Here is a 13402-nt window from a genome sequence, read left to right as displayed (position 1 = left end):
CAAAATAAACGTAGAATTTAATAACAAAATTATAAACGATACAAATAATATGAATACGACAGATTATTTGAAAGGAACATTTTGTTAAAAACATTAAAAAGAGGAAAAGGTTATCCTAAATAAACACAGAACATGATTGTCACGTTGTCCAGTAAAATCGATAAAATCATAAAAAAGACCTTACCTTTTGATCGTCAACTAAACATATATTCTCTCTTTCCTTTTTTTTCCGTCCCAATCAAGACAACAATTTTAGGGGTGAAAAGGTCTAGTACAACAAATGCGCTTGATCACGCGCGAACACTATCAAAATGTTGTCGTCTGAGCCGTTTCGGACAGACAATCAAATAACATCCACATGGATGAGCAATTCTTCTTGCATGTAAAGTAGATGTTATCCATTGATTTTTGTACCGTGACTCTATCTCGATGAATAAGATTATCTCAAAGCAAACGCAATATAACATGACCGTGTTAAATAAATAAATAAATAAATTTAATTTTTAGCATAGCAATCACACCAAACCATTATAACTTCAATATAAAAGCACAAAGTTTATTCATTCAATATTTTTAAATAACTTTAAGTATGTTATAACAAAAACTTATTTCTTCAAAAAAATGAGATATATTTAGAATCGATCGGACAAAGTAGAAGTGCTGTGTGAAGTTGGTAGCCCGAGCTATATTTGCTTCTGGAGGATTAAAAAATGTACTGCAAATTTTTTTATTGGTGTTGCTGCAAAAAGTTGCAAAAAAATTATATATGTTTAACAATAGATCGGACAAATTCGGGGTGCCAAGTTCACGCACGTCTCAATTATCATTAAATTCTGTTATATTTATATATTTTAATTATTAACAATTTAAAAAATTATATAATAGTATATTATTTTATTGGCAATAATTATAATAAACTTAAATGTCTACATGATTATAGAGGTTTATTAAATTTAATTAAAACAATTATATCTATTTTTTAACTTTGTTTTTAAGTATAAAATATATACAATATGTACAATAGAAAATGAATACAAAAAGTAAATTTGGAGTGGAATATTAGAATAATCAAAATAAGAGAGAAGATTTTATACTGATTATTTCATATTTATAATTAATATAATACATTACAATAAATATTAAATTGTATATATGTGAAATAAAAATAAAGTTTCTAAAATAACAAATCCGTCAATCATAAATTCTTTAATAATGAGTTATTCTATAAATAAGCATCGTTTCAATAAAATTATAAACGTAGTTATAGTAAATCATAATATTCTTGTCAGATGAAAAATAAAAATGGAATCTTTATTAACTAAATACCTTGGGGTGCTTTTTTGTGTGTTATAAACAAACTGAATATGGACATCTAATTCTATTATAATCTCTTGTTATTCGACCACCATCAAAGGCCACAGGCACGACGGTTCAATGAGCTTTGATTAGACACATCAAAGGCATGTTTGTTATATACCACCGACCGCATTACGAAAACCGCCCTAGGCTGGCCGTCACCTTTGTAAAAGCGTCCAACTGTAAAAGCTGGTAAATAGCTGGGGTCTAGTGAGTTTTGTAATATTATGAAAATTCAATCAAAACATGCAGACACCCATACATTTTTTTGACAATTTTAATAAAAAAATTTTATTTTAACATTCATTTCTAAAATATCAAACCGGATACTCCAGCAAATGCTTCTTTGTATTAGATATAATATAATAATAATGGTAAAATCAGGTATAATTTAACTTAAACAAATTAAGTTTAAATTAAGATAAAAAAATTTTCAAAATACAAACTTAATGGCAAGTATGATAAAATAAATGGCAATTTTCCAGAAAGTTTATATCGTAACGCTTAAAATATGTCAATGTATTACAATAAAAAAAATAAAATAAATATTAAATTATAAACAAAATTACGAAATTCAAAAACTAAAGAGCTGAAGTATAAATAAAATTAACATAACCTTCAAACGTTGAGTTTTAAATATGTTAAAATCACAAACATTTAACTTTTATTAACATTTAATTTTTATTAATCTACCAATATTTTTAATTCATAAAAATTGGTCATTATATATAATACATACTAGATCCAATATTATAATTATTTAATATTTTTGTAAAACCATTTTTAAAGACTATTATTCTTTGTACAAACATTTTAATAACTGAAAAACTATACTTCTTCAAACTTTGAATTAGGTACATTACAATTTTCGAAAAAAATATTCACTAGATGGTTCACACTAAAAATAAGCATCTCTCATTTTAAAAACAAAAATTTGTATCACCATAAGTTGTTACTTCTTGAGTGTCTTGTAAAATAAGTCTCAATAAATTGAAAATATGATCATTGATTACAAAAATCTGAATTTAAATAAATGTATTATTAAACGAAAAAATGGGGGTAAGTATGCTTGGTTAATCGTCCTGTACATAGATATAATGTGTTATAATGAACAACAGTAGGTTTAAAAAACAGTGAAAGAAAAAAACACTCTGTTCAATGTATGTACATAATAATTATTTTATTATAGTAAAGGTAATATACAAAACGATTCGTCGGAAATGTGTTAGGCGCGTTATTCGATTCCATTAGTGCAGTACACAATACATACTCGTCCCGGTGCGACGATGACGAGTGCGAGTCGACTAAAATATTGTCGTAGGCGATATTATTGTTATGATAAATCGAACAAGTGAAGTGTGCATGGGATTAACAATAATGGAGGGCGGCGGCGGTTATAATTAAAATTAAACTCCTCCGGCCGTACGTAATCGCAAGCGCAGACACGGCGAAGCGGCAGCTTTTTCTCGTAGTTAATAATAATATATATTGAGTGGGCGGATTTCGCTAGCGTACCGCCGCCGCCGTTACCGACGACTGCGGCTGCCAAACGCCCCAACAAGTGACCGTGAACAAGAGTGGCCGGTACTCGCGCACACAACAGGCGGCGCGGCGTTTAACTCGAACCCGAAATCCATCCCGTGGGATTACGTCGACGACGACGACGATGACGACGGTGGCCATGTCCAACCGACCGTGTCGCCCTCGACGCCGATCGTATTATTATTATATCGTTGTTATGATAATAATAATAATAATAATAATATGATATGGTACGAAGTGCGCGGTGCATGTTTCTGTATCGTATTTTTTATACCGTGACAGCGGTGACTGCCAGATTTTTTACACCGATTTAAAAACAACCCGACGACGACAGTCCCGTACTTATTGGTCAGCCGTTGTCGCGATAAACGCTAAACAGAATGAATCACATTTTCGTTTTATTCGTTTCGTTTTTTATCGAACGCGCACATCGCGTTGTATATTTTTATTGTTTAAGTACAGAAATAGCTTAAAAATACCAATCATACATCCCAAATAATCTGTCTAAAACAAACCTGTGAGAGATGCGGGAGGAAAATTGATGTAATTCGTATATTCTTACCTCGGCGCGAAGCACGGTGACGCAATCAATGAAAAAACTGAGAGTGACGTTTTTCATGGTTAGACAAAGCCAACAGGAATGCGCGTAAAATTCTATCATACTGAACATCACTGTTTTAGGCCAACGTTTGCTCAGAAAATAAAAAAAAAATTGGAACTTAATAAAATTAATAAAATGATAATTTAATTATATAAATTTTTGCTCAGACTTCATTTTGAAGTTATAGACTTTTTAAATTTATCATTTATCTGAGCATTTCTCACCTTATTTTTAGAAATCATAACATATAATATCTTTGACCCCTAAATAAACTGTTACTAGCTATCTAAACAATTTTTTGATGCTAAACCTAATTTTCTCTAAACTTGGAAGTTTTTATAAAGTTTTAGTTTGTCAAATTAGACTTATTATTTGTCTTTTAACTATATTAATAAGAGGGGTAAATTTCACTCTTAGATAATGACCGTGTAATATCTTCCAATATTCTGTGACATAAATACTTAAAGGATAAAATAAATATATCCATTTTGTATATAGGTAGTCAATAAACTGACTTAATTACTTGTTTATTAGAATTAGATAGTTTACTACTTGTGTAATGCTATGAATGTAGGAAGATAAAAAAAATAAACTGAGTTAACTTATCTAAATAGTATATCATTAAATTTATCTATTTTATTCTTTGATAATTAAGTTTTCTACTTATTTGTTTCTGATTGTATAAAATTATAAAATTATTGTAGGTACTATTTATGCCTTGTTTTTAATTTTTTAATACAAAGTTTTATTTTGATGAGTTAAAATTAATATTTATCGACTTTTCATTAGAAAATTAAATCAAAAATGTTTATTTTTTTATAGCCAACAAAATCTTAACTTTTACCAAAGTTCAAGTTAACACATATAGTGACGTAGTATAGTTTAACTATTCAGCATAGTTATTGTTTATGAATTAGGAATCCTTGTGTTTTTTCCCTGCAATAAAAAATAATATTATATACATACTACTATCATACGCGATTGAATTCACTCTCCTCCCTCTTTAAAAAATTAGCTTATAGAGTAGAATCGCCACTAAACCTAAATGTAGTGAGTATCATATACATTTTTTTAAATCTTTGTTAACATTTAGTGGGAAATAATGTGTTAAAAAGGGTTGTGCAGAATAATGAACTTTGGCTGTGGTTATGGAGAGGTAAAACTTGACATACAAGTTATGGACCGAAAAAGAAGAATGATCGCCCTTTTTCCCCTATACTCGATACCTTATCCCTCGCGATCCCTTTAAGCTGTCAATCAGCTCAGACGGCCGTACACGAGTCCACGTGCCGATAATGGAACTGCTAAAGCGTTTTTGTAAGCACTCAGTTGTCAGACCCCGCCGAAAAGTATCACGTTTAAAATGCAACCTAAACGTCGCTTATCAAGTCAACCTGAAAGAATAACAAGTCACAGTTATTTACTCACTGACCCTTTTTTTATACTTCCCTTCGTGACGAAGTTATTAGACGATACCCGGGAAAAAAAACACAATTCCGGTCACTACGTCAACATTTTACAGAAGCAGCAGTTTCTAATTAACCCAGCGAAGTGAGAACCAAAATATATCAAACATATATAATTATGAAGTTCTATAAATTTTATAAAGTTATTAATTCGCTAAGAATCGCATGATTAAAGACAAAGTTAATTTTTTTTCTTGCTTGAAAGGAAAAAGTTTAATTAATTTTTGAAATTATATTTATATATCTCTTACAATTTATATTATCATTTTTGTATTTAAACTTCATAGTTATATGGGAGAATTATTTAACTAAAATTATTTATTTATTTTTTTTTTTAACTTTATTAAATTTAAAAAAATATTACTTTTTCTAAATAATATTTATATTAAAGTTTCAAATAATAAAGAAATTGTATGTACAAATTAAAAATGTTGAACGGAAAACAGCATTCATTATTGAAACTTAAAAAATTCTCACTAAATATCTAAAAATAATAATCTAAAAATGTAGTTATTTTTACATATTAATTATTGTAATTATTGCTATATTAACAAATGATATATAAACTTACAAATATGTCTTTTTGTATCAGTCATCACATTTTCGATCAAATAATTTACTTAAATCATTAACGTTAAAGATTTTTTTTACTTTTTATTGACAATACTGATATAAATGGTACTTTGAAAAGTCAATTATATAATTATTATTCTAATAATATTCTTAATAATTTGAAATGTATTAAAACGAGCAGAAAATGAGAATATTTACGAAGTACGCAACACCAGTTTTCGAGAAAATCAATTTATTTTTTTTGCATTAATTCATAAATAAATAACATGACATGCCTACTAACTGTTTTTAGAAAATGCAAAAGCATTTTTTAGACATAGAATTATCAAAATATCAATATATTTCTGTTTTCACTTATGTTTATAGGTATTTGATTTTTTTTTTTTTTTTATTGACAACATACACAAAAAATTTACAATTAAATATTTAAATAAAAATTAACGATTTTAGTTAATTTTATTGTTATTTGAAAAATATTAATCATAAGTGCTTAAAATTTTTCAAAGTTACTATTTTTTATTCACAATGCAATCTTCAAAATATTTAAATTAACTTTCAGCAGTTCTATTCAAACTGTTCTATGGTACGTACGTTGGTATTGACTGATAAGTTATAAGTTAACTATAATAATATTATATACAATTTGTTTTTGCCAAAAAATAATTAAAATTTTACTTACTATAATACTTATAGTAGTATTAAAAAAATATAAAAATACAAAGAAGTTGACAAATTGTTCTGCGTATAGTGTTTACAATTTTAATTATTGAATTAAAATTTAACAAATCCATTATAGTGTCTACTTAATGAAGATTTACGAAGTACACTCGAAACATATTAAGCATTCCCATCAAAGCGGTTTTCCCGTTTTTGTTTTTTTTTTTTAATTATAAACTTAATGCATATTGATATTATTAATTTAACATACGTATATAATATACATTTAAATATTTTGATAAGAGCTTATGTGCTGACGGTTATAAATAGTCTTAAATCTTAATAAAACATTTTAATTTAAAGTATTTTGATTCAGGTGTTTGAAATAGTATTGATATATATAAATATAGTGTACAATATATATCCGAAGTCCATTACTTACGAAAAATCATTAAATAGCTTGTCTCCCATTATAGGCCCTAGGGTGATATTTTGGTAGTGGTTTTGTTTGTGCTGTCTGTACACAAGCAATTTGACATACTCCCTATTTTATTGTTCCCTCGGGATATTTTTTTAGCCCCTTTGTTAAAATCAATTCACAGCAAATTATCGTTTAAACTTAATTTAAGAAAAAAAAGATAACTATATTGTATAAATCAAGAAAACATCATATATTCTTTTTAATATTAAAGCACATACTGTATACCTATTATTAATTCTTCAATAGTTTGATTAAAATGTTCACAAACTTTAATATATTTTTAATGAACATTAAGTTCATAAATATAATATTAAACACTGATTGAGTTTATTTTATTTTAATAATATTTCAGATCCATATCAAATGTTCGGGGCCACAAGCAGTCGATTAGCTAGCTCAGGTAAGTTAAACAATTATCATATAAATTATAAACTGTTTTAAAATTTTCTTGTAGGAAGCGGAAGGAAACTAACTTTGTTGTATATACATTTGATTTAATTATTGCTTTTGTTTTTAAATTTATCAAAATTTTAAATAAATACTATATTTATTTACTTTTTAATAATTTTTATATTATTTAGTAAAAGGAATATTTTTTTTGGAGTTATTGCAGCAAAACTTTCATAATCATAACATAAAAAACAAATTTATTTCTTTTCTCTAATTTATATGTCCAACATCACAAATACTCAATGATTGAGTACTATTTTAAAACTTTCGATATGTTAATGACTTGAACATGATTCATGTTTATTATATTACTAAGGTTGTCTAATATAGCGTAAAAAATATTCCCACGCAATACTTGACGCTTTTCCGGCTTTGGTTTGAATTATATTTGGCTTGCGTGTATGCAATCGACTTTTGCCACACTATCGGCTACAACCCATTCGTCACGGTCTATGATGCCCCCTACTTAATATACTATCTGTCATCTGACAATTAGATATACATTTTATTAGTCCCTTTATTTTATGTCAATGTATCTCCATAATAATTAAGACAATAAATATCTATTTAATTTTTTAATTTTCAGTTTAGTGTAATACACTTAAATAAAATCTAAAATATTATTCAAAATAAAATAAGTTCTCTGAATTTTAATTTTGACTTTTAAGTTTAAACTGTATCAACGCGTACCTAATTATTAAAATTCAGAAATTTATTTATTTATTACGAAAGTTAGATTTATAGTACGATATTAAATTCTTGCACAAATTATAAATTTTAATTATGTTTATATGCTAATTTAGTGTATTTTATTAAAATAAACAGATACAAATAACCAAACACAACATATATATTAAAAGTCTTTGAACAATTTTTGTTTTTATGTATTTATATAGGTTCTGGTCAAATACAACTGTGGCAATTTTTGTTGGAATTATTGTCTGATAGCAGTAATGCAGCATGTATAACGTGGGAAGGAACGAACGGTGAATTTAAGTTAACCGACCCTGACGAAGTAGCGCGTAGATGGGGTGAAAGAAAGTCTAAGCCAAACATGAACTACGACAAATTAAGCAGAGCATTAAGGTAAATTAACTTGTATTTAAATGTACGTTACACTAAACATTCATGGAAATTAGAAAATATTTATTTATTGAATCAAATAGTCAATAAACTTAACATTATTACGAAAAAATATATATTACATATTTTTACCATGACCTGCAAGCTTGGTAAGCGTCTACAAAAAATAATTTAGATAGTTACTCAGGAACTAGCACATCAAAATATTGAGTCTATGATAAAAGAATAACTGAAACAGCTATAATATAAGTCCTTTGTCCTCAGCTATACATATTTTATATTATTATTCTAAAACAAAAATGTTTATTTTTTATCTAATTTAAAAAAAATTATGTTAAGTTAGGTAAATATATAATTTACCTAACTAATAATGAAAGTTTAGAAACTCAATTTATCCATATAATATAATATTTTGAATATATCTAGAATGCTTATTCAAAAATATTAATTACTTTCAAATAAAATAACTATATTCCTATTTAACTATTATGCATATTGATTTTTGTTCTTTTCATAACATTTCACCTCGACTATACCTCAGTAATTGGATTTATAGAATGCCTTGTTCTTCGACAGACACGTATTTGCTCATCCACTGGATATACCAAAGGGCGAACGTGTAATATATCCTAATTACATGGTTAGGGCGGCAGCAGTCGCAATGGTATGGAAGTGAAGGGGTGTGAAACTGGCTTTAGGCGCTCTAATTGTACGCGAGGGGTTGTTGGTCGGTGATTGCCACTGATTGTGCGTTAATCACCCACGCCCTTCTTCCACGGAGAAAACGCGATACAACAGAAAACGTTTATTAATTCTGTAAGCGCGCCGCCGAAGCTTCTGAATTCTCATTTAATCCAGACATTTCGTTTTTGATTTCACTGTTTTAATATGTTTTGATAAAATAAGACACCAAATGTGCTTCCGAAGAATATCCCATAAAATAATAAAAAAATTTTTTAGATTCTAACCAATAAATGTTTTACTTTTAATATTTTTATTGTATGATGAAAATTAAATGTTCAAAGATTAAACAATAATTTACTTTTATTTTTAGTTATTGGATTTACATTTTTCCTTGTCACTATGCGATCCAGTAATGATATAAAATAATTTTAATTCGCACAGTAGCAAAAGTCATTCAATGTTTTTGATTTGAAAATTAAATTATGTCCACGGGATTCAAAAAGGGTCCGGATATAAATTGATAATCGTGGGTTTGAAAACCTTTTCACCGTCAACTACGAACTTATTACGAGTCAAATCATCCCCACTAGCGTAATCCAAAAGATTCACTATATATACTTCCACATACACCTGATATTTAATCGACCTACATAGAACTTTCAAATAATAATTATAATAATACAAAATTGAATTTAAATTTAAATCAATATTTAAAAAACAAATTGTAGTCTACAAAATGAAAGTTATTCATACAAAACATATACAAGTTAATACATTTTAAATGTTAAAACTACTTAGATTATCAAGTTTTTATTAGTTCTAATTTAAAATATTAAATATTGATATAAATTTAATTATTTATCGTTGAATACATTGTTTAAACACGAAAGTAAACTTTAGCCTTGAAATAAAGATTTATAATTTACCTTACTATAAAAATTATATTTTAATCTATTTTTATTAATTTTTAGGTATTATTATGACAAAAATATAATGACCAAAGTTCACGGAAAAAGGTATGCATACAAGTTCGACTTTCAAGGGTTGGCAGCAGCAACTCAACCAGCTGCTGCAGATCCGTCTGCGTACAAATATCAATCAGACTTGTTCATGACAACCTATCACCATCATCATCATCATTCTCCGAAATTAAACTTCATTTCACCTCACGCACCAGGAATAACATCTACTGCAGGTAAACTTAATATTTTATTACAATAAAATTAAACAGAATAAAAATTATTACCATTAATTGTCCATACCAGCCAACTTTTACATGTCAGGAAAAAATAATATTTAATCATAAAGAACGAAAAGATATTAACTTAAACACAAAAAGTCATTAACTTTCTTTTTTAACTGCAATAAATAAAACTAAAAAGGATGTATAAAATGAAAATAATAATAATACGTAATATCAAATTATCAAAAGTTAAAAACAAATTAAGTTGTTAAAATAGATTTAAATATAAATTGTTTTAATTTATTACGAGTACTTATTTAACGATTATTTTATAGTAATTTATTTCTATATTGAATCTCACTGTACATTTAATATCGCAGAATATATTCAATTAAGTAACAAAAATTTGAATATTTTTATCTAAATCGGAGCGATAAGAAATTTATGATTCGATAATGGTATAAGAATTATGTAATTTTGATTATTTGAATTATGATTCTCATGAAACCCCAACCATTTTCGAAAATTCTATTTTTAAGCAGGTTGTTATGAAAATATATTATTCCGGTTATATTATATAAATATATATAGACATAATCGATGTATCTTTGGGTTCAAGCACAAAAGATAATTCCAAATAGTATAATAATTAGGTTAGGTCCCGATTTATTTTAAATATCTAAAACATTATAAAAAAAACTGCCGCCTCATAAAAAAACATATTTTAAGTATTATAAATCTAAGAACCAACTACTCTAAATAGTATCTAAAATAATTCTAAACCAAATTCAAATGAATCTAATGTAGCCGAAATTTTTTATGTATATTTTATATATAACGTGAAATATTAAATCAAAACCCTTATATAGATATTAAATTTTATATTTAGTGTATATCTGTTACAGTTATCAGAAAAAAAAAATCTAACAAGATTATAATATATATTATTTTTGATAAAAAATAAACAAGACATTTTCAATATTATATCCCTCGTTCGAAAAGTACATAGAATACTGTTACTACTACTATTAATAATAAATAATAATAACAAAACAGCCAGTCCGGCGGCGTTAAAGGGGAACTATATTATAACGTCTTTGTTGCGTCGTTCGTGCGTGCAGATAGTGTACGTGTTTTTGTGTGTGTTAGGTTTGGGAAGAAGGGTAAACTATGTATAGGCAAACAACCCGTGCGAAAATCATTCGTATGTAAACGAAGACGTCGACGATTGTGCTTTTAAAGCGTGAAAGTCGCACGACCAGGGACCGATGACACTATACACAATAATATTATATATATATATACACCGCGCGCGCGCAAAAAGCAAACAAAACTTGTCAACCACACGCCTTTTACCGGCGGCGTGGAAGTGGAAATTTACATCGAGCTCGGAGGTGGCAGTGGCGTAGTAGGTGTAGGGTGCGTGCAACGTATACACAATACATACATATTATATATATATATCCCACTACAATCGGGTGTGTATTGACCCATTTGTATGTGTGTTTGTACACCTACTAATACGAGGGAAGTAAAAAATCCGAAGAAAAGAAAAAAATGAAAAAAAGGACGAGTTTTTACAATAACGTTTATACCTTCATCACCTCTATTATATACATGTATATATATTAACATACATACACGTTTGCGTGTTTATGATTTCCACTGAAAGCTCAGTAGTATATGTACTTTGAACTCAACTTTATTTTCAAAACGATCCGTTAGGATAAGTTAAATTATCAAAAAATATGACAGATAACAACAGTAGTAATAATAATGTTTATGCAAAACTCGGTAAACCTACTCTAAAATATTTTCTAAGCCGTGACAAACCAACGAGTATATAATGTAACTATATATATATAAAATATGTGGTGTGTTTATCGTGTAACTATACATTTTTACTGCAAAATATTGCGTAGGTATCTTTAAACTTTAAACTTTCGTAAATTTAAATGAAAAAAACATAATCACGCGTAATCGTTAAGGCGTTGAAAAAACCTAAAGTTTCAACCCCTGCTTTGTTTTATACGTATATATATATATATATATATATATATACTTTACTTTTCGCCCCTTTAAAAATTAATTTCCACTATTTTCAATGAAAACGTTAGCTGAAAAACTTTTAATTTAACGATATGCAAATAAGAAAAACTTTGGTTTTATATTTAAACGAACATAATATATTGGTTTCCATGTCATGACTACCGATTTTAAGGATTAACTTAATTGAATAGAGTAAATTATTTTTATTTCATCCAAATTTACATTTTATATAAGACGCGCACTATACTACTATATATTATAATATTAGTATTCTATTTAAATTACGTACACAATGGGGCGACCTAGTTAAAATGTTTTTGATTTTCTAATCTGTACCGTTTTATACGGTCTGTTTTACTTGTTATCCATACATAATCAATGGCGTAATTCGGTTCGCATATTTTTAGTATTGTTAAGTTGTTTATTTTAAAACTTTAAAGAAATATTCAATCTCTCTTTTTTTGTCCATCAATGATCTTAATCCTCTAATTCAAAAATAAGTTAATAATAAATATAAAGAAAATTTTCAATAAAATATCGTCAACCAAAAAATAAAACTAATTCGAAATGGTCGAATATACTATAAAATACTTAGATACTATTTAACAGGTGTACCTATCGCTATGAAAATAAATCAAAAAATTAATATCTTAATAAATAGCAAAATTCATATTTAAAACAGATATAATCTCATTTATTTTAATTTTACAAAACATTACTCGCAATCAGGGCTTAGAAACGTTATAATAACGTCATATTTGACAAAAAACGATTGGAATTTGTAAACGTAATCATAACGGAAAACGATAAAAATAAACATTTAAATAACACGAAACAAAACATAACGATTAACAAAATATATGACATGTCATCAAACAAAATATAACGCAAAACGTTATATACCTATATATATTATATCATAAAAATAAATAATTAATTTTCAATTATTTAATAGTTATAAATTATAAAATATACTAAACATTTTAACTCTGAATAACGATAAACGCAAAAGTTGAATAACGTTTAAATTCTGAATAACGATAAACTCAAAATTTGTATAACGTGTTTTAATTGTAAATAACGTATAACAAAATATTTTTTTCATATGCAAGCCCTGCTCGCAATACCTGAAAATATTTTAGCGTTGCAATAAATTTTATCCCAATTATAAGTTCGAAGTAATTGATACTTTGAGCATTAATTTTCGACTTCAAACCGTCCGAATTTCTCAAAGTACGGAGTGTTCGAAAACTTAAAAAGCTCGAGAACTCATTCCT

General features: G+C 27.2%; 1 protein-coding gene across 1 annotated transcript in view; it reads left to right on the top strand.

Moving 5' to 3' along the window:
- Positions 1-13402, top strand: part of LOC112595030 (DNA-binding protein D-ETS-3) — a 54703-nt gene that overhangs the window by 34561 nt on the left and 6740 nt on the right. Inside the window, exons 7-9 of the mRNA XM_025340100.1 lie at positions 7029-7076; positions 8023-8212; positions 9865-10088. Of these exons, the coding sequence (XP_025195885.1) occupies positions 7029-7076; positions 8023-8212; positions 9865-10088 (462 nt within the window). The remainder of the gene's footprint in view (positions 1-7028; positions 7077-8022; positions 8213-9864; positions 10089-13402) is intronic.

Source organism: Melanaphis sacchari, unplaced genomic scaffold (assembly GCF_002803265.2).
Source record: "Melanaphis sacchari strain LSU unplaced genomic scaffold, SCAv2.0 Contig24_pilon_pilon, whole genome shotgun sequence".
In the NCBI taxonomy this organism is placed as follows: Eukaryota; Metazoa; Arthropoda; class Insecta; order Hemiptera; family Aphididae; genus Melanaphis; species Melanaphis sacchari.
The sequence above is the reverse complement of the archived record's forward strand: the minus strand, read 5'-3'. Positions and strand labels throughout refer to the sequence as shown.